Below are 23,959 nucleotides of genomic sequence, written 5' to 3' on the forward strand. Positions count from 1 at the left end.
TGCAATGCGGTCAAATCAATCTTAATTATAGACACCACATTTTAGAAAATCAATTTTCTTCCGAGACATATACATAAAAAGAGACAATCCAGAATAATATAGTTTAGAGAGGAAAAATATCCAACGTAGTTCAATTGAAATGTGAAACATTTGTTACATCCTTGAAATCTAAAAAAAAGCCCAACAGAAACGTTTGTTACGTACTTATTTAGTGGGTCAACATCATTACGTAGCAGGATATTTCATGCACTCACTGTGCAACAGTTTATGGTTCCGGTTGGAAAAAACAACAGAAAAAAAAATCTCACACGCGCACACATACACTCACACACACACACACACACACACACACTCTCACACACACACAAAATACTTGTGTTGAAACCCACCCCTCTTCAAAATCTGAGCAGGAACGGCAGAAACACTATGAAGAGGAGACAGGTGTGTGAGTGCACTCCCATCGCACCGCCGCTGCCATCCTGAACTGCTCTCGGTCCTGATGGGGGGGTGGGGGGGAGGAAAAAACACCTTGGTAAGTTTCACTTCTGAAGATTGGATTTTCTTTAGTGTCAGAACTGCTACAGGTTTGCTAGTGAATTAACTTCCTATGTGCTGATGACAATTCCGTAGCTTAATACCCTCCAGCTTTGTGATTACTGTGACTTATACAATGCAAACCTGTCATTCTGTTTGCATGAAAACACAGAGCGACTACTTCACACTGCATTTTCTCCATGCAGACCACTGTACATAATCAATGATTAGTTATCACAGTACAGCACAATGCTGTCCATTGTTTCGAATAGTTTCAAATAGGATTCCAAGGTTGTTTTTAGTTACAAGGTGGACAGAATATTTCAGCAGCTTTCCTTACTTTCCTCTGTCTCCTACCACAGAGTTCATATGTCAACTTTCATGGACACTTTGAGTGAATCTAGCAGCACTGTGGCCCAGGAAAGCTGTTAAAGTGTTCATGCTAAATGTTTTAATGTACTTTAATGTCCATGTGACATGCATGTTGGTGTTACTGCATCTTGACCCCCCCTGGCAACATGTTCCACTTGTCTTCATACAATATGTGTATCTGCTCATTGCAACTAAAGCACAAGTCATGGTTTTACAGTTATGTTTAGTCACTCACAGCACAGCACAGCACTAACGTTAGGGAAAGACGATGTTCTTGGTGAAATACCAGGGTTAGGGTTAGGATGAGCTAACTTAATTAGTTTGTTTCCCCAATCATGTGGACAGTTTTTGTTGCCTAAAGCTAAACACATGTTGTGAACATCAGTCTTTGGTGTCAAAATCCTAAACTTTCTGTGCCCACCATCCACCCCTTCCTTCACTTGAAAAGAACATTGCCCCTGAACATAATACAGGGGGCAATTATGTTTCCCCACAAATTGTAACTGACAGAAGATTAGTAGTATTATGTAATTTCTAAGAGCCAGAAAACAGAGATCAGTGGTATGAAGGAGTTTAAGGTTCATTCTATTTTCTCTTTAACAAAGATTTAATGCTAATCTCAATGATATTTTGGTAAATATCTACATAACTACAGAACAAAATACTGAATGTAGTGCATATAGTGCAAATTATTTTCCAGTACGTTGCCATTTCTACCAACTGACAATGTCTTAAGGTTCTTGAAAGAGGAGTCAGAAATGCTCTAATGTGGATAAAATGAATGTTTTTAGTATAATTCATCCAATAAAAACGGAACACTCAATTCTTCCTCCTCAAGGTTTCAATCTTTGTAGATTTTAATACATAGTGTTACTAAGTGTGACAGTGTTTAGACAGCCTTTGGGTGCTACACATGAAATCTCCAGGAATCTACCGCTAAAAACAACATGGTTGTATGATGCAAAAACTAAAACACATAATATTTTTATCATGCTCTTTTCGGGGATGAGGCAAGTTCCATCTAAATGGATGCATTGTATGAGGATTGAGAACAAATTTTAACTTTTTACTTTGAAGCTTGTAACACAATGAACCCTCATTTCCCCTGGATTTCCTCGAGTTCACCACAGTTTCCTTTGGGGCATCTATCCAATTACTCTGCCACAGTGGATTATCTCTAATCCTGCATATGGTTAATTAGAATAATGACGTTCACTCGTAGTCAGATTCAAAGGCAATAAATACAATTGCGTTAAGATGCTTATAAGATGCTGCAACCACCAGTCACAAGGAAACGTTAAATGAAAAGATGGGTGAGGTGTTTATCTCTGAACTATCTCCACACGGCTCCTGTGTTTGTTTGTCATGTTAATCGCTATTTGCAGATACAAGAAACATTTCAGCCTGCGGGGATGTTCTGCTGCTTTCTGTGTTTGCTTTCACTATTTCCTGTGTTGAAATATACAGTTGAAATAATAATAATGAAAGATGATGAATACTTACAGTGGAAAAAGAGCATGCACAAATCAAAATGAAGCCATGTCACACAAAGAGGCGGTTAGGTTTGCAAAGGAGAGAGATGAAACATGGTTAGCGAAACAGGCTACAATGACCATTTTCACAAAAAGTCACATGACAGCTGCATGGCGCTTTGTCTTCTTCAGTTAAGCTGCATGCCACACAACTGCTATAATACATCAATTCAGGAAGAGAATAAAGAGTCATGAAAGTATTACAGTAGAATTTTGGCAGGATCAAAGAGCCCAGTTTGTGAAAATGGCAATGTTTGTGATGTGCCAGCATGCAGTTAATACGTTGGATCCACGACAGATGAAACGCATGCTGGTGCAGAATACTAACCTTGCAACAGTGTTGAGCTAGTTGGTTCAATGACCACTACACCAGGGGAACAAATGAAGCAGAGCAACATATCGGAAACAGAACAGCAACACATCATTGACAACACTCGTGAGAAGTAGGCTACTGAATGGACTTTTACAGTGAGCCTGCACAGTTACATACTTGTGTTCAGACTGATAAAGTGCCGACAGCCATTCATCAAAGTGCAGGTGGTGCCAAAAGTCCATTTCAATGCTGAATCACTAAATTATTTTAATTCTAACTTGATGCTGAGAAAGTGATAATCCGCAAGATTCTTGACTTTAGTGACCTCACGTTTGCTGAAATGTGATTATTATATTATTATTTCTTTGGTTTGAAGGAAGCCCCCGGGAACAACTCCAGGCTGGGAGGAGGTGCAGGAGACATATTTAGAACTATAGATCGACTGGTCGACAAAAACCCTTTCTGATTTGGAATATGTGACATTTCTGGCTTTATCAATCTGTTACAGTGATGCTTTTTGTCAAGTTACTGTTCCTCATGGCTTTATTCAAACATGACAAAATGAGATGTTTGTGTCATTAGAATTCTAAGTTCGCTCTCTCACAGACTTTAAAGACTGACCTGATGAGAGATGAATCTAAAAGAGTCATTTTATACTCATTTTCTGGAAATGTTGCAGATACGACCTTCAAAGATTGCTGTTGTCGCTTTTCCAAAAGTGACTTGGTTGCTTATTCGAACAATAGTCCTCGGAATGTACAAACAGCTTTCACATGGGATCTTCAGGCTGAACTGAATCCTGTGAGTCATGTCACTGAATCGGTAGCATTTAGCAGTGGAGCTCCTCACTGGTGACTAACAGCACCTCATCAGCTCAGCTCTGATTCACACTATGTTGCGTCCTTGTTAAAAGGCCGCAACAAAAGCCACAGAAAGAGTCATAATGGGATGACAAATAATATAAATACTGGATAAACAGTGCTGTATAGGCCTCATTTTGTGGTGACCTGACTAATATTTGGAATCAGCATTGTACTGAACACACTACTGAAGACAGTCAGTGCTGAGCATCACGGCGTAGTGAACTGCGATGTGATCATTAAGCAAAAAAACGTGAATAAACAATCACTCAAAAGAAGTCAATTAAAAATTAATTGACATGAATGTTTATTCTCTGAGCATCACAGATTATTCTTTATGTTAGCAGCATCTGAGCCATGAGGGCCAATACAAATTGAAACGTCTCCCACAGTGTTTTCAGTAAATATTTTTTATCCTGACTGAACGAGATAAGGCCCAAAAACCCAGAAAACTGTTTTAAGCGTATCAGAATTAATGGGGTTCCATCATAGAACACAGAATCCAATCCAACCCAACAAACTGTAGGCACAGGTCTATGTGGGCCTTACAATAAAATCACATGAAAGCAAACTGTGGATTCTTATAGTTCGCACATGAATTCACAACTTAATATGCAGTACAGGATTTTGAGTCAGAAAAGGGGTGAAAGTGGAAAAAAAATGCGGATTATTACTTTTATTGAAACTACATTTAGATCGACCACAGCATCTTAGTTCTACTTCTGTTTCTGCAGAATGAAACAGATTCCTGTACTCACCATACAAAAGGAAGCTTGTGTTTGAGCTCCCAAGTTTGTTAATGGCGACACAAGTGTAGTTGCCGTAATCTCCGTCCGTCACATTAAAAAATGTCAACTTTGACAGTGATCCAGTATTCACAATTTCCATGCCGTCAAAGCCATTGAAGATCCTAGATGGGTGAGAAAATTCATGGACAGACAGTGAATGCAACTGTCAGTGTCTAGTTTTGTTTTTCTGCAAAATCACTTGCCAAATTACCCTTGGGCCTGAGTGCAATAATGATAATAATACTAATGTAATGATACTCAGGACCAATTTGCAGTAATCTTAATGCCTGTATGACTGGCAGCTGATCAATAACCATCAATAATTGTGAAAACTGATGGCAGCAAGCATGCACACACACACACACACAGACACACACACACACACACACACTTCTCCCAATTACCTATGTGAAATGCAAATGTAAAACCCATTACCTTCTGTCGTCCTTATACCACTCAAAATCCGCCTCAGGCACTGCATCAGCCTCACACTCCAGCTCTCCTCTTTGGCCCACAGTCACTCCAACGTCTCTGCCCTCTGATACAGTTGGAGCATCTACAAGCAGGCAGCAACACATGAGAGCACAGCGATCAGGAGTACAAGGCAGCACAAGTCAAAGATATCAGGAGAGGGATCACGGCATTTGCTCCTCCTCAAAGGATTTTCATCGACAGCTGTGATCAACATAAGTTAACAGGAATTAAGAGTTCAAATTGTATACCATATTTATTACACTGGTGAAACTGCACAACGGCAGGATATGAAGAGAGTGAAGTAACTGCTCAGGGTTTTTTGTTTTTTGACACGATCCATTCTCCTGCTGCTGCTGCTGCCAAGAAGCTTCACATTATACAATAGATTTTACTGCGACTCTTTGAGCAAATGTGGCTTTGGCCCAGCATTCTGTTAACTGCTCATGTATAACAGGTCAATAGATATGCTAATCATTTGCTTCTTTAACTGCATGGACTATAGAATTTATGAAATGTCCCCATTGACTGATGTCATTTGTCTCTAATGTCTGTCTAAGTCTATGGTTTTCAGTTTTCTGTCCAAAAGCCAGAGAGAAGTTCATAAACTGATACATTGATGATAAGATTTGTTGCAGATTAATTTTCTGTCGATCAACTAATCAATTAATTGAGTAATAATTTTAACTCTACTTTACATCACGAGATATAAACCTGGTGCCTGCTTTTATATCTGCAGGCATTTGGCATAAAATTAGATTAAACTATATAATTCATGCTCCAGAAAGTACATTTCACTAAAAGTAGCAGCAGTTTCAACAGGAAAGCAAATACGAATTTAAAAAATGAAATAAAATAGGCAACATTTCAACCAAAGCCTTCTCTCGGTCTTCTTTAACAGTTCTTTTTCCTTTTTTTTTTCTTTTATTGCAATTCCAGGAAATCCACCCAAAGACATTTTTTGAAGCTGCAATATTTATATTCCAAAACTGAAATCAACAGAATAAAAATTGTGAATGTCCATCACTACTGTTTTTATTATTAGTAGGGCTACAATAATGACTATGATAATGATAATAATAATAATTCTTTTTGAAATTACTAAGTTGACACTTTTGCATGATAAATAATTGAAATGATTAAGTGATGATCAAAATAGCTGCTTCAGTGCTTATGGATCTTACAGCGCTGTATATTCAAATATAGATTTTTGTCATTCTTCAGCCAAAGCGGCGGACTCACAGTTGACGGTGATGTCTACGGTCTGGACATCCACGTCGACGTCGTTGACAGCTGTGCATTCGTATGTCCCTGCTCTCTGTCTGGAGATGGATGGGATTTCAAGGTACTCATCGTCTGATGCCAGGTCACCTATAAAGGGTCACACACACAAAGTGAGACGGTCATTCAGAGTTAATGTGGCAAGTCAACAGCTGTGGCTTTTTTTCCACACTCGGTGTCCCCCTGTTGCCTCTGGGACAGCAGTCGTCCCACTGGTACACAGAGAGAAAGCAGGAAGGTGCTCGTATCGATAATTGCGTCAATGACAACTCATCTACTTATCTGAAGTTGTATTTCCTGTTTTGAACTGTGATGCAGTGCAGCAAATTAACAATTACTGTAGTATCCAGAGAGAAGAGAATCTATTTTGGTATTAAGAAAGCAAAGTGAGGAGTTCAGCTCTAACTCCGAAACAGAAATCAAAGATCTAATCCCAGCAGCAGCAGGAGCTGCGACAGATCCTGTTAATTCTTGTAGCAACCTGATGTGATATGACAAAATCCACAGCTACATGTGTGTCAAAACACAAATAAATATCATGACATGTGCCCAATGCTGTCTCTGCCTCTGATGCCTCTCTGTTGTGTCTTTCAGCACTTACAAAGACCGGTTCTTGAGCTCACTGACATTTTTCTGAGGATGTTACAACACTTGGTGATTGGTGCTTTGTTCAGCCCCCACTCATTATCACTTGTCTGTCAGAACTTTCAGATTCCGCTCTTTTTTGTGCATCTCTGAAGCCTGCCAGCACACCAGGACCGCTACTGAGGTATGACAATATGGACGGGGGAAAATGCCAGCCCTGCTGCTTTTTGTATCAATTTGACACGCTTGACAGAGACACTTAATACAGCACTCAACGCAAAGAACAGACGACGTAATTGACTTCAAGCTTCCTCCCAAGATGTTGGTAGGTGACAGTAATAAATTGCACATGGATTCACTTTGCTGGGTTTAGGCACATGACTGAATTGCACCTGGGAAGGTTGTTATGGAGAGAAGTCCTGGCTGGCACACTGATCACCTGATGAGGGGTATCAGGAGGGCTCGTGTTGGTGTGCAGGTTCTGCTCTGTTCCTTTTCTGCTTGGCTTTCTCTCAGAAGACAATACTACAGTTTGCCAATAGAGACCGCAGTGTCAGTTACAGCACACTGTAATCCCCTGAGGAGAGTTAATCAAGACAAGGCTGTCAGCTGACGCACGTCCTCACATCAGGCATCAGTTTTATTGCACGTAGCTTCACTCAGCGGTGGCGCCAGGGGGGGGGGGACAGGGGCGGCCCCAGCTACTCTGATACAAACGCTGGCCCCTACATTGTCCCCTCCATTACATATTTGTTTACAAAAAGCAACTGGCAAATGAAGCTGAATTACAAAAGAATTTCGCATAATGAAGGATTTTTACTATATATTATGCATTTTTTATTTTTTGACATGTATTTTCTTTCTTTTTACAAAAAAAGACACAGCACCATTTGATTAAAGTGTATTTAAAGTAATTGAAAGACTTTGTGTGGTGTTATTAACCTAGCTTGGTAAAATCAAGTAATTGTTTTGCTCCTGACAATCAATGTTCTCCTTCAAATTAAAGCTGTATATTTGTCTTTTAAAGCAATCAGCCTATTTAAAGGACAATGAATCGCTTAACTCATGTAGCCTCAACTCAAAATGTTAAATGCACCATGTTAGTCTATGAACACCAGATAATTACTAACATTAACTGTAAAATAAGAAACCAAAGTAAATCAGTATCGGTTCCTTAACTCTAGTATTGACATAGTTTTCAACTGGCTTATACACAACAGGATAACAGAATTCTTTAGATTCAGTTATGGCTTTTGCTTTTGGTGTGACATCTCAAGATTTTCAGAGGCCGCATGTGGCCGCCCCTATGAAATACTTCTGGAGGTGCCATTGCTTCACACTAGCAGTTTACACTGCCGTTCTCCAGACAGACACGTGGAATCAACATTTCTCCGCAGTTAATGACATCAAAACACACATTCCTCTTCTGTCCTCTGAAAAGATTCCTATCATAGATGCCCACTATTAATGGTAATGTGTCTAAAGCACATGGATGCTTGTATTGCTTTAAAATAATCATCACATTGCTGCAGTTAAAGGCCTCGTATTATTTTCCTGCAGTTTATTACAATGGCAGCTCAGTGAGCATGAAATACTGTATTCCTCTGCTGACCAAATCATTTATTACAATTATGTCCCATTTATTTAAAGCTTGAGGGAAATCTGTCAGAACAGTACATCAGATAGCAAAGGTCATGTATTTATTGAGTGAGCTGGTTATCTAAACTGTCATCTTCTAACTGAACTGATAAAGGTGTGTCAGGATTTCTCAGCTCAGCAGGTGATTGAGTTGTATGTAAGCTTTGCAGTAGCTAATAAAAGCAAATAAATAAATAAAAATTGAATGAATGTGTTGCCCTGTTGGGCAAAAGTAAACCCTCCAAGTTTGCAAAAGCTGGGAAATGTGGACAAATGGCTAAATCAATCACAGTCAGGTGGGAATGTGATTGATTTAGCCCAGTATACTTCATGTATAAATAGTTGCTAATGTTACCTAACTAGGGCAAATAAATATCTTGTCAAATCTATCTATCTTTTCTTACTCCTTTTTACTAGCAAAGAACAATGTACAAAACATTCAGGTAGTAGACTTCTCACTTTTTAAGAACTGATTTAGCAGATAAAACGACAGCACATTACATCTGCTGTGGCTAAATCTGTGAGAAACTTACCCAAAAGCAAAAATGACACTCTGTGCAAGCCAGCGTCTTTCCAAAGATTGTTAAAAAAAAAAAAAAGAAACACCAGCCTGTAACACCACTACGCTTACTGTTGGACTGTGTGTTCGTGCGAAGTGGTGAGTCTTCTCTTGTGAAATGAGCTAATCGTGTCACGAAAACATTTCAGTGGGATCCCTCAGTTAAACGTCACCCATTACATCTATGTGTCAGATATATTTTTAACTAACATTTAACACTTTCTGCAGCACATCTCATTTTCGGGTTGTAGTCTGAAGTGTTACTGACCTCTCACATATCTTGACTCTTCAAGCTTAGAGTTTCAGTCATTTATACTTTAGTTACGTACAAATGTTGAAAGCTTAAACTAAAAAGATTCAATGCTGCAATCTTTTTGATTCCAACATTAAAGCATTACTTCCATTTTGAAACAAGTAAATTGGATGAAAGTATATGAAAACTTATTTTGACAATTACACAGTACACACAGATGCATCGGTAAGTAATATTACAAAATGTACATACAGTAGGTAATACCAAATTATAATCCTATTGTATAAACCCAGTAGAACTACAATAATCCTACTGCATAGTCATAACACTGACTTTGGTCTGAGAACAAAGTGTTGTTCCCCTCAATCATAACGTAGTCATTTTAACCCAAACCACAATGTTGGCCTAAATCTAACCAACCTAATCTCCCCAAACCTTAACCTGAGCATTGCAACATCATAAAACAGATTTGTCATCCTGCTGATTTGGGGTCTGATCAGATGATGCTTCTATATGTCATCCTGGAAGGCATGGACGAAAAATGTATTCTGACGTTTTAATGAAGAGTTAAAGGATAATTCCAGTATATTTTAACCTTGGCCCTATTTTTAAATATTTTGTGTTGGAGTTGGTCCAGTTTATCACTTCAGCTGGCAGCAGCAAAACGGACCGCAATGGCTGCAACATAATCCTTCAGGGCAACTGCAACTGATCAAAGTAGGTCCACTAAAAAGTGCTTGTTTTTGCCACGGGCAGGCTCAGATGGTTCTTGGTGTCTAATAACATTATGGAAAGGATGCCTACAGAGGTAGACCTGTTACATTGATCTCTTCTAAGCCACCAGACTAATAATAATAATAGTAATTTTACCTCACAGAACAAGGAGTTGCTGGTCTACCACTGTCTCAGTCATTTAGTTTTCTTTATGTTGTTGTGTGACTTTGGTGTTTCAGAGGGTTGGTTCAGATCCAAGACTATAATTGTGTAACACACAATAGCCCAACGGGATTACACTGCAGCCATTGCAGCCTGTTTCGTGGCCATTGTCTGAGGCGATCTCATGGACCAATTCCAATACATATTTATACCCACTTGTCATTTCAAACCCAAAATATGTAAAAACAGGGCCAAGGTTTGAAAATACCACAGTTCTCCTTTAACTTGGACTTTGTGATCACATTGTGTCACCATTGCCATAATTATTATCCAGTCAGCATGCTCCACACTCAAATGTATTCACAAACTACTCAGTACATTTGTCTCTTTCTCTGTGGTTACTCCCAAATCAGTTAAGCCATCCCATCATTTGCATTTTTTCCTGAGGCCACTCGGCAGTAAATCACGACCTCCATGTCAAACACACACCCTATCATCATCATATTATTGGCTTTCAGTACACAGAATGCACCTCTGCCTCTGCCAGCTTCCAGGGCCTGGCTAAGCGTCAGAGGTTGCAACCCTTTAAATCCATCATCTCATTTACATAAACTCACCTGCACCATCACTCTAAATGTTAAGTGTACATTTAAATGTAAAGCGTTTGAGTCAGTGCTGGGGTTTTTTGCCAAATTGTCTTGCATTATAAATGAAGTATTAAATCATTATCATGTTGTTGGTCTGTCTCCTCATGGTTGCACTGCTGAGCCTCTTCATGTACTGCTGCTGTCAGTTTGAGCATGAGTCACCCAACTGCTCAAGTGAAGCCACTGAAAACAGCGCACACCATGTGCCAAAGAAAGATGTTTCTCTTTGTGTGTTGTAGAGGAGGAACAAATGTTGTCTCAGCAGAAGCAAAGAGATCACAGGACACTTTAGTGCCCGCTACACAGCACTACCCATGCTCTGAGAAGGACACGAAGAACCCTTCATTATATTCTTCTTTTTTTTGTGTGTTCACAAAGGCCGACAACACTGATATTTTACTAGTTTCCACCTAGGGCAAAGAACATTTTTCTTAACTCGTCAAGTGAGCTGCTTTTCCCATGCATGAGTCTTTGTTAAAGAGGACCAAGGGGGTTTGTGACCAAGTCATTAGTGAGACAGTACTGGGTCCTGCACTGCCATCAAAGTGACATGGAATGACACGGCAGGACATTAGGGAAAGCGGACAGGAGGAGATGGTCAGGAGAAGAAAGCAAAGAGAGCCAGGACGTCTCAGGAGAGGCTGGCAGAAGATAATGTACCCTTTCTGTGTCCCTGAAATGCCATCCTCAAACTCAAGGGCAAAGAAGAAAATGGGGTAAAAATGGAAGAAGAGAAAGATATTTGTGTGCAGGGAAAAGGGAGCAACTTTAAAGCAAAAAAAAAAGGAGAGCAGATGCTTGAGGGATATAGGCATTTAAGGAGAGGGAGCAAGGGGATATGGTGTGGTAGGATTTAAATTGATGAATCCAAGCAGGGGGAAGGAAGGGGGAAGAAATAGAAGAAGAATGGTAGATAGGAGCTGTTAACAGACAGAAAAACACATCTAACCAAAGTGAGAGTAGGAGTGGAGATGGTGTTACCAGTGTTGTCTTGAGGGAGAGATAGTCAAAGTGAAATGTGTTGAGGAAAAAGCAACAAATCTTTTGTTACTCAGGTAAACAATGACAAACAAAGCTTATTTAATAAAAGGTGTCCAAGAAAACAATGAAGGAGAGCAAGAAGAAGATGAAGGAGAGCAACTGACTGCTGCTGCGCTGGAGCTCAAGTCTTAAACTGTGCTGCTGTTGCTGTCGTGCAGGAAAAATACATAGATAGTTATTTTTCCACTGATTATCAGCCTTCGGCATATGGAATTTCTTAATGTGCCAGGCCTCCTTTGATGCATCACCCTCTTTGAAGGAAACAAACATAAAAGGGCTGAGCGGAAAAAAAGAATCATAGACATACATTAGCATGGTGTTCTATGTATTCCCACGATGCAATAAGACAGCTTTACTTCTACTGAGCAGGGCTGCCAGCCAAGAGAATCTGTTATGACAGTACGGTCTAGATCTGACCTGTCAATAGAACGTATATTTCTGAGCATATAAAGAAAACTGGAGACCACGGCTGTTTCTAATCTAACAGGCTGCAAGTCCCTTTGTATCTCAGCTATACTATAGGAGAAGCAGCTCTGTAAGTAAAGGATAGAGAATGTACAGAATGTAAGTGAATGTGAAAGGATGAATACACTCCCCTTGAGTGCTGAACACTTTATTTCCACTCCAATAAGAAGAATTGTTGACAACCCAATCCAGGTAGTCGTTTAAGCAGTATTAGTCTATAATAACTATTGAAATGCATCTGTGTTCTGTGGACAGAAGAGGGAATGCTACCATTATACAGCCCCTTTACATTCTATAAGTGATGATATGCTAGATCCCACGATTAAATCTGCCATAAAGGGGTAATTTGCAGTATCTATGTAGGAGATTATTGGATGTTCGATGACTGGTATGTAGACTGTCTAAAAAGATACAGTAGCTTCGCTCAATTTTGGAAAGGCTTTGCTATTATTTAAAACTTCTGACCATGTGCTGCTATCCTGAGGATTATGACTCTGTGTACAAGTGCATCAATCACAAAAGAGAGTAGTGTAGCTATCTTCAAAGTCTGTCAGATTTACAAGATACACCAATATCTTGTCTTAGATTCTTACAATATGGGAATAAAATAAATTGACTTCAGTTGCGGCAGATAAGCAAAGCAAATAGAGACCCAGTGTCCCTGCCTCTCATGCTTTAAACCCAAGATCCTTTGGCTGCAGTGAACAAATAAATGGAAACATAAAATGATTGAATAAATAAAGAAAAACGGATAAAACTTTCCAGTATTATATAAATATTATATAATATAAGTATAAGCATTTTACACTATAAAGTGTGTCCACATGTACTTTTATTGACTGTATCCCTGATATATGTTGAATGTAGTTATGTCAGTCTCATTTCTGCAAAGATTCTGCTTTGTCAGATCCAATTTAAAAGATTATAATTGTATGTTATGTGAGAGATGGATGGAAATGTCATTTATATGAGCAATAGAGTTCGTTTTTGGTGGAATTCCTTAAAATGAAAATCCCTGAGGAAGTGGTCTGACAAAGTGGATAAGCTCCATGATGACTACATGATGATTTCTCTGATTTATTGTGTACTGTACACACACATTGGTTTTTAGTCTTTGCTGGAACCTGGTGGTGAGCCCGGCCCAGTGGTGAAACATTGTGAGAGAAACCTGGGAGTAATGTGGGCTGCTGCTTTTGATTCCATCCTACTGGACTGATGTAACAAATTTTCAGAAAATTATCAGATAAGGAATGATCATCATGCACCAATTTATCCTCCCCGCAAGAGAGACATTTAAGGAAATAAAGGGGAGGACACTAAGGACATTTTATTTTGTTTATGTCATTCTAGTTTTGGCTACAGAAGCTCTTTTGATTTAGAAGTTTTCAATGTTAATAAACTGTATGACAGTGCTGTAATACACCTGCCAGTTGTTCCTGAACCACTTGAATTCTTTTCATATTTAGTCCTCAGAGCCTAGATAACTAAAGTAACAGCATGGCCTACGTTTAATACAAGCACTGCATCAGTGAGAAATTTTCATAACAGTGAAACTGATAAATCACTTTTTCATTATTGTTTAAGCGGACTACAATAATGTTCTAAATAAAATAATTGCATCAAGTTGAGGATGCTTGTCATGTCAATCAATTGATTTCATGTTAAATAGCTCTGTGACTGTTTCAGATTTGTATGGGTCCCAAAGGGCATTGATACTTGGTTAATTATGGTTACATAATGCTTTTTCAGCACTATTATGCATTTCTGAAGTGTTACATAAGGAGTACAGTACTGTATGTACTGTGCAAAGACAGGTGAGAAGAAATGCTGTAAGAATGCTTTCAAAAATATAATTTGTTTTGTATATATTTGAATCTACAAAATAAAGAGTGAGCAAACAGAAGAACAATCAAAATCAAATCAGACTCTTTGCCTTCAAAACAGCATCAATTCTTCTAGGTACACTTGCATAAAGTAGGAGATTTTGTAGGATCATAGTCAGGTGTGTGATCATCAGTTTCATATGAAGGTTGAAACACAGTCATTAACTGGAACAGATACAGCTGTAGGAGGCTTAAAACTGGGTCAGACTCTGCTACCAAGGTGAGGCTGTGGGAGAAAGGTTCATGTCACAGGTCATCATGGCAAGACTGAGCACAGCAACAAGAGACAAAGTTGTTATACTGCATCAGCAAGGTCTCTCCCCAGTAAAGATTTCAGAGCAGACTGGTGTTCAAGCTCTTTTGAAGAAGCACAAAGAAACTGCAACGTTTAGGACCATAGACACAGTGGTCGGCCAAGTGCAGCAGATGAAACACATACTATGCGAAATCAGAAAATGTCCAACAGTGCAATCAGCTCTGAACTAGCAGAAACCAGTGGGACCCAGGAACACCATCTACTATTTGGAGAAGTCTGGGCAGAAGGGGTATTCATGGAAGAATTGCCTCCAAAAAACCTCTGCAGTGGAAACATGGCCAAGCGACTCAACTATGCACGAAAACATAGGAAGTGGGGTGCAGAAGAATGGCAGCAGGTGCTCTGGACTGATGAGTCAAAATTTTAAATATTTGGCTGTGGCAGAAGGCAGTTTGTTCGCTGAAGGACTGGAGAGAGGTACAATAAAGAGTGTCTGCAGGCAGCAGTGAAGCTGGTGGAGGTTTCTTGCAAGTTTGGGGCTGCATTTCTGCAAGTGGAGTTGGGGATTTGGTCAGGATTAATGGTGAGAAATACAGGCAGATACTAATCAATCGTGTAACACCATCAGGGAGGCATCTGAGTGGTCCCACATTTATTCTGCAGCAGGTCAACGACCCCAAACATACAGGCGTAAAGAAGACCAAGGAGTCCTGGAAGTGATGGTGTGGCCCCCACAGAGCCCTGATCTCAACATCATCCAGTCTGTCTGGGATCACATGAAGAGACAGAAGGATATGTAGCAGCCTACATCCACAGAGGATCTGCGATTAGCTCCTTGTGCTCAGACACGAGAAGCTCCAGAGACAATTGAAAGGCCAACTTCTGCTGATCTGTACTGAGTTCATTGGGTTGTTTCATCTCATAATCAGAATGGTCTCTACTGTTGTTAATCCAGCAAACAGAACTCTCTTCTTCGGTACAGACAGGTTTAGAGATGATTTCTTGTTTCGACATAGAGCCAGGTACCAACTGATGTCTGAGCACAACAGCTGCTTAAGGGATTTTGAGGTAATTTTTTCCCCTCTTTTAGATAAAAGCTGTGCAATAACTTGTAATACTATTATTACTGCAAAAGGTAAGGGCAACACTCAGTGCCAATTTACATTATATTCTCTAGTCTGGAAAGTGGAAAGTCAACTTTCCATACAGCAACAGAGCCTACAGGTCTATTCAATTTGTCTGGTAATGTTTTTAAATTCCAGGGGACGCCATACTGTGACACCCCACCTGCCTGGCTTCCTATGGTGCACTGTGTTCTTCTAGCAGGAGACTGTGGGAGGGGCCAAAGGCACAAAAGATCAAAGTCTCTCTCCTGCTGGGTAGCCTCAACTTCCCCTTATGGCCCCCATGTCTTTGTAGATTAATTTAGGTTAACACACATTACAACACACACCTTCATGTCACCCATGTACACTAAGCCCCTCACTGACTCCTTCCATGTCTCCACATCCCATCTTGTTTTCTTATTGATTGAACAAATTAATTTAGCTTTTGGAACTTTTGTGTGTGTGTGTGTGTCAACTCTTGTTGCAAATCTGAGCCATGTTTATAACAACACATACACATCACCGTATGTTATGGAAGCACGATAGAATCTACAAGATTGCCATAGAGGTAAGTCTAAACCTTATTATGACCTGCAAATTTAGCTCTAGGGGTGGCACTAGAGAAACGAGTTGTATCTTATGCAAACTGGGAAATTCAGGACTAATAGAGAGGCTAGAGGAAAAAAAAAACACAGTAAATTTCATACTCTGGGAAGCATGAATATCCTGAGCAATTTAAGGAAATCCAGAAATGTTGGGCAAATACATTTATATATGCACAAATTCGCTCTTCTCACAATTTACAGACAAGGTCTATTGAAAAGGGTCGCAAGAGATTGTCATTTTTTAAAAGGGGATCCACAGACTCACTAGTCTGTAATGTATATTATGATGGAGGAAAGCGTTGATGAAAGGAAGATTTTGACCGATTGTTGGAGAGACCAGAGGGTTACCAAAATCATTAGGAATAATCCTGCTGGAACCAGGAGTCAGTGTTAATTTTGTCGACAAAACGTACAACAGAAAATATTTGTTGACGGCCAAGACAACAGTAAATAAAAATAACTTTCCATATCAAAAACTACGATTGTGTTTGCATGGACATGAGTATCCCAGTGATGGGGCTTATATTTGGGATATGGTGTTTACATGGATCACTGAAAAATCTGCTTATTCATTTCCTGGTATACATGATTAATACTAGTAATGTGTTTACTGATCACTGCTATTTGTGCAAGTGCCTATGATGGTTACAAGACAAACAGGCAGCAAGCAGAGGAAGAGTGGGCTGTCCATCAATCGGAAGGTCGGTGGCTCGATGTCTAGCTCCTTTACGTCAAATGTTGAAGTGTCCTTGACCGAGACACTGAACCCCAACTTGATCCTGAAGCACAGCTTTAGTGTGTGAATCTGCGTGAAAGAATAATGTCCTCCAACTTAGATTCCTTCTGTGTGAATGAGGATGTTTGAGCAGTCGAAATGACCAGCAAGGCGCTGTACAAATACAGACCATTTACAATTTACCATATGATGTTTGCATGCCTATACACAAAAACAGACTCCTGATTGGTCAAACAACACCTTCCCCTCTGAGTGGAACATTATCACAGAGCTGGGGATACAACTGTATGTTAGTTTTAGTTGACTATCTTTCATGTTTATACATTATCACTATCCTCTAGATGGCTGCTACAGAAATATTACCATACAGGTTATGTGGAGTTATTTATTTTAGCTGTTCATCTAAAGCTAAACCTAAACAGTGAACAGTATTTCAGTGAACAGGTCAGTGAATTCAGCTATGGAAGGAACAGATAGCTGCAATAGTAACAATCAGAGAGAGAGTTTAGGATTAGGAACTAGTAAGGAGTGGCAGTTATGACGCTGTCAATGTGTAAACTGTGACAAATGACAAGAACAACACCTGCAACCGAAGATGGAGACAGCTGTAGCCTGAGAATGCTTGGAAGCCATTAAGATGAAATAAATCAAATGACTAAAATCTAAAACAGAATTTCATAAAAAGCTAAGCAGGTGGCACAATGAACACTGCCATGAACACCTAAGATGGTACTGATATGGTGTTGCAGTATTTCAATTATTTCATTCCCCTTCAGAAGGATTAAAAAGGGACCAATCTACTATCACTACCACCTCCATCAGCTCCAGCTTCAAATGAACCTTTTCAAGCATTCAGGCTTGTGCAAATCTGGAGAACTTCTATTGCTCCTAGGCCAAATTCAATCATGTACATGTTCTTTCCGGCTCCCTTAATGCATGGGGCGTCGGTCAGCCTGGGCTGACAAACTTTGCAGTCAGGTTGTGCGGTCTGTGGGAGCTACAGAGGATCACTTTTGATCCGCCACAAGCCCCTACAGCCATCTATCTATCAAAGGTGAGGGGGAGCTGGGTCACGGCTGTGTGGGTGCCTCGGCCTCAGCTAGAAATCATCAATCTTTATGCACACACACATGCGCGCACACACACACACACACACACACATAAACATAGAGGATCTTTATTTATTTAATTCATTCTTTTTAAACACCCTGGGGTGCTTGCAATCGCTGGGCTCACACTGAATGGCCACAGGCTGCAGGAGAGTTGCTCTGCAGCTGGGAGATACTAGAACAGAAGTTTGGACTATGGCAACTACCGGGACATTTTCTGCTCTGCTCTGCTGCTCTCTCTGAGAGTCAAAGTGACAACTTTGCAGTGTGATTCTATGTATTCTCACCAAGCATGCTTTCCAGGCCCTCTGTCGAATACTGGAGATGAAACTGATAAGAAGGTAACTAAAATATAGCAGCTAGAATTCAGCGAATTGAAAGTGAACAATTTGAGCGAAAAACAAACAAAAAAGACTGAATCACTGTTGTCTTTTATCTTGCATGAGGGAAATCGAAACGACAGCTTCTCAAGCTAATGCTGGTCTATTTACATTTCCACCCCACACTAAAATAAAAGCCAACAGACATCCCTGAATTGTACTTTTGTTGGTGCCATCCAAAAAGAAATCTTCTCTATGAATTTCAATACACTTCTCAGATATGGATTTTGAACAGATAAATAAGTATAAGCTACCGGTCACTACCAACATTGGGATCATATAGAGTGCTGAGATGAGCACAGCATAAAGAATGCCTTTGAATTGGGCTACTGCTCTGAAAAATGGCTTGTTTTACATAAAGATTCTCAATCAGTTGGGTGTTGCACAAAAACTCTCAGTGGAAGTGTAGCACAAACAAACACACACTTCCCCTGCTATCTTGCAGTGCACAGATGCACAGCAGAGATCAGGGTTTGTGATCTGAACTGTTTCTATTAAAGATTAGATTTAAGACCTTCGCTTTATTGAGAAACACTCCATGAAAAAAAAAATGCAAAAGATGCAAGACAGATGCTAAGAAACTGGATTTAAACCACTGATGTCACAAAAACATTTTGGGCACCCTAGGGTGGTAAGTCACCTTAAGCAGCCTCTTCTATTGCATTGAGTTGTTTAAATTTATCAAACATATAAACAACACATGAACGTTGCCATACTGTCTCTACTCCTGCTATACTCCTAGAACAGAAAGACCATCTACACTGTAGTCTATATCGTTCATGTTTGGTGGTGGTAAGACCATCATTACCACCACAAGGCAGTTAGCCACCCATAATGCAATGCAAGACAATTGCAAGAAACCCACAAAGACTCTTATTCACCAAGACATAACAACATACCATTTTGTAGTTATTACAAAAATCCATATGTATGTTTTTTTTTATGACAAAATACTATAAATGTATGAATCCATCCATCCATTGGTTATATCCACCGATCCTTGAGAGAGGCAACCATTCACAGTCACACCTATGGGCAATTTAGGCTCAACAATTTAATCTAACCTACATTTCTGGGACAGTGGGAGGAAACCTGAGCACCCAGAGGCAACCCACTCAGGCACAGGGAGAACACATAAACTCCACACAAGCCTCATATATGTGTGTGTGAGTGTATATATGCATATATATGACACAGATACAACAGAACCTCAGTTGGTGTGTACTTTTGCTGTTAGGGTAGAAGTTAGGTAGACAAGTATGAATTCAAGCTACATGTCCAGTATGCTCCATCCAAAGCCCTACATCATGATTAGATCACCAAAACTGTCTAACCAAAAGATCCTTGGTCAGATTAGTGCACAGTGGCAGGATACAATATATTATGTGGTTGAGGGTGACTTCTTTAACTTTAGAGCCTTTGTTCCACCCACGATAAATGCCAAGAACCAAACATCTGGAATGCACCCACTGGCATCAAATATGATAACAATGCAATAAAATATGAGCAATGTTTATGTAATGCGAGCTATGACAAGCAAGCACATGGACAGATTATGAAGTTATGATATATTGTAGGCCATTTAAAATAGAGATGTTCGAAAAGTTTAAAGCATACAATGAATGGGACGTAAACCATAATGAATCCAGAGAGAGAGCCATTGATTTCCAAATATTATGATTAATATGATTATCCACATAAAACATAAAGCCCAAATTCAAATTCAAATCCTGCAACACAATGCATCACTGCATTCCAATGATTCAGCAGCCTCATTCCTCTGACTCCCTGGTGGCAAACACTCCATCTCCTCATCAAACCATTCCTACATATGAGAATACAGTAGAATGCGATCATGGATTGAATGCCAAATTAACATTGACAATGCATCAGACAGTAATGTAGTAATGCCATTTTGCACTTGTACATCAAAGTACAGCAGTAGACTGTGTCGCACATTCATTGTCATTACATAGGAAGTGACAGCAATTGAACTTGACAGTACTGCCCATGCTCACATGCAATTACAAACAATAGAAGTCTACCATAAGTAACTACCGCTTTAGATGGCATGGCCACCATCACAATTAAGTTACCACATTCCCAGTGTGAGTTGTTGTTGTTGCACTGCTGAAGGACAGAAAAGGCAGCAAGGTTGAGCTAACGATCCCTCTCCTCACGAAATATAGATCGAAGCGTTACTGCCCTCCAACAGATATAACCAACTCCAACACAACTGGCCATAAGAAGAAAAAACTGGAAAACACAGCATTGGGTACTGTTGAAAAAGTCACATTTTGGTCATGGCAATAATTGGTGATCTAAAGCCTTTAAATAGGCCAGTCACACTCATATTTGCTAGATGCTAGACAATGTAGCATTGATGGTACTGGTCACAGACGACAGTATACTGCACTCCAACGTTTCAGTGGTCTTCACTGTGGGCGGCAGAGTGCTAATTTGAATCAGTGATATATTGATGTCACTGAACCCATCTTGGGCTGTTGCGGGCGTCTTACAGAGCAGTAAACATAGTTAGTAATTAGCCTTTCCTTTTGAAGCTTGCTCTTCATGACATTGCATTTGTAAGGGGATTTTAAATCATCACAAGTAATGTAGGCTAAAATATGTTGCATTCCTTCATCTTCCCAGGACACTTTAATAGATAACCCATGAAATATAGCAGTGATTTCATGAAGTGACAGAACAATGAGCAGGTGTCTCCAGCATCTGTTCATGCTGGAAGCCCAGTATACAGGATCCACGGTCTACTGGGAGAGGCAGTGGTTAGAAGTCTGTCCCTGGCTGAGATGACAAAGCACAGAAATAGCTTGTTATGTGTGCTGGAAGCCTATTCTGGGCCAAAGAGATATGCAATGCTACAACAGTGTACAGATTGTTAAGAACCTACAGTTAAAGAGGGAATGCCATACGTTGTTGGAACTAATGTTCACCTTGGACTGTAGGTGCAGATGGATTACTACATGTTAGATGTGTTGGAGCTCTCAGTGAACTAATATGACGTGGTTAAAAGGCTGTGAGATGGGTCTGTACTTCCCATCTATCAGGGCACAACAAGCAATGATATAGTTTAGAACATCCCATATAATAAGTGCTGCTAAAGGAACCATTGGATGGATTGCCATGGAATTTTTTATATGGTGCCCAGATAATGAGTCCTGATGATCAGCAGTTTGACATAAGTGGGTCAGAATGAAAAGTCTTCACAATTGTTGGATGTACTACATGGTCATTCATGGTCTTTGTGAACTTAAGTGATGTCTCATCTACAATAATTATCAGGTCACAATGTATCCATTGGTTTATCAGTCAAACATTTTATAGTTTGTCGCCTGTAATCATTCACATCCATTGAAAACAAATGCACCTATACTGATTGTCTGGCTTTAACTGTAGACAGAGGACAATTCAACTGATCCAGTTCTAGCTTTAATGGCAGCTCATCCCTGTTTACCAACAAGGGGAGTGCTTCTTCCAAATCTCAATGACAACTGTGTATGTACTATCAGATGACCTTTGTAATAGTAGGCGACACAAACTGACTCACCATCTCCAACTATGACCATGGCTTAAGAGGACCAGAGAACAATATGTACAATAATATATTCCCAAATCTCTGCTATATTTGGAAGCTTGTTAAAAATACTGCCATGTTGTTTAATGTGAAAGTGAGAAGGCCAACGAGAAAACAATAGTCCATTATGGTTTTAACAAAGTTAGGTCTAGGATGTTTTGGGTTTAACTGCTTGGCATTAATACAAGATAACAGAAGTTTAGGACAAAGGTGAAGTGAGAATAGTGCTGGGGTAGCTGTAAAGTATATTTGTAGCCATTTATTTGTTTCCATTACATTTAACAAGCTTGACCGATCAAAGAAGTATTTGACCATTGAAAAGATGTTTTTTCACAAAACTGGGTTGTCTGCAGTAGAAAGGTGGAAATATTTTGGAAATGAGTGCTCCTCAAAAGATAGAAAACCTAAAACAACCATAAGGCACTGCACCACTATCCTCACCGGCTGGCGGTGCTTGACTCTCGGCTGTTGCGGCCTCAGACACTGAATTTCCTCCAAACTGTATCCTTGCTCATTTAAGCAGCCCCCAACACCCGATTACAGCATTACAGACTTAAAATGATTTTCTTATATTGGGCAGACAGAACATGCACAAGTGAAACCTGTAGTTTGTATAGCCCTAGAGGAGGCAAAAATACACCTGACTTTGCAAAAAGCAGACTTTTATTGGCAAATGAATAGGGAACTAGGGAATAGGGAAGCAATATGGAGGAAACTTAAATATTGTTTATTTGCATATACTATACCACATTGCAATGCTACAAAGGTGGTTGGAAATCTAGAGGGCGTAACTGAAAATAAACAGAAGCCCTATTGTCTTTTCTCTTCAACATTATATTATATATATATATATATATATATATATATATATATATATATATATTATAGAGTCACGATGTTGATATTGCATTATTATTCCTTGTCCTAAATAATTACGTAGTGCTGAAGGCTCTAGCCTATTTTGGAATCACAAGTTCTCACAGATACATGTTTGAACCCTCTCTTCACATCCCAAGTTCTCCTCCGGTTTGAAGTTAATACACCGGAAGAAGCGCACAAGCTGCAGTCTAGAAAGCTGAGGCTGCGCTGAACATTGTGCTCCAACAGTCACTCATTAAGTATAAAGGTTTATTGGTTGCTAGAAACTATATGTCACTCAAACCAGAGTAGGCAATGTCATTAACTTGTTGAACACCAAGAATTTACGATGCACAACAAAATGGGTGATATAAATATTGATGCTCATCTGCTGGACCAAGCAGTGAATCCAACCGTGAGCATGTTTCAGCACTTAGACTGACTCAGTCTTCTGTTATGTGTACAGAGGCTATGGGATTCTGTTACTGATAAATGCTGCACAGATGACAGAGGAGCTTGTGGGATCCAAATCACAAAATAACAACATGAGTCAACAAGAAGACACTCCAATCTCTACAACAACTGCCTCATCAGTGTCACCGTTTTTGTAGATATCAAAGTCCCCAGACTTTTGACTCTTTGACCGAAAGAGTGTTTGGTAGCAGACTACCACCATCTCTCCTTAAAGCTTTCCTAGTTTCTACATTGCCTACGCAATAATACATGTACACAAATATGTAGCATTTCACAAATATGAGCCAATTAATGTCTCTTCTCCCTGCTTATCACCCTCCAGACAGGTCAGTCACACTGACTGTTTCATATTAACATTTCAATTCCCAGATCCCTGCTTCAACACAAAGGAAAACACAGATGAAAGCACAAAAGAGCTGGCTTTTAAATGTAATTCATTATGAATGCATGCATCTTTTGTGACTTAGAGAGGCAAGCACATGCTGGGATACAGAAATAGCTCCTAAATGTGGCTTCCTTTTGTCTTCATTAAAGAATAATCAAATGATTGTTTTTGAGTATATACAACAAAACGAACCCAATTTTGAACATACTTGCTCTGGCTTGCTTGTATATGCATAATGCGCCACACTGTGCTAATGCTCTCTACATCAGTCCTGTCATTCAAAGTGCCTCCACAGCATTTACATCCATCCAATTTTCCTAATTAATTAGTCCAATAACAACAGGGTCAGTTTATTTT

The 23,959-nt window shown here is 39.6% G+C and overlaps 1 protein-coding gene across 3 annotated transcripts in view; it reads right to left on the reverse strand.

Moving 5' to 3' along the window:
- Positions 1 to 395: 395 nt before the first annotated feature.
- The window catches only part of ntm (neurotrimin), a 348,403-nt gene continuing 324,839 nt past the window's right edge, over positions 396 to 23,959 (reverse strand). For 2 of the 3 annotated variants that reach the window (XM_070843471.1, XM_070843470.1), the window contains 5 exons: positions 6,113 to 6,241; positions 4,835 to 4,955; positions 4,370 to 4,521; positions 2,767 to 2,802; positions 396 to 496 (listed from right to left, as the gene is read on the reverse strand). In XM_070843471.1, coding sequence (XP_070699572.1) covers positions 396 to 496; positions 2,767 to 2,802; positions 4,370 to 4,521; positions 4,835 to 4,955; positions 6,113 to 6,241 — 539 coding nt within the window. The remainder of the gene's footprint in view (positions 497 to 2,766; positions 2,803 to 4,369; positions 4,522 to 4,834; positions 4,956 to 6,112; positions 6,242 to 23,959) is intronic. The other variant, XM_070843472.1, reaches the window with a different exon arrangement.

The sequence above is a fragment of the Pempheris klunzingeri genome, chromosome 14 (genome assembly GCF_042242105.1).
Source record: "Pempheris klunzingeri isolate RE-2024b chromosome 14, fPemKlu1.hap1, whole genome shotgun sequence".
Taxonomy (NCBI): Eukaryota; Metazoa; Chordata; class Actinopteri; order Acropomatiformes; family Pempheridae; genus Pempheris; species Pempheris klunzingeri.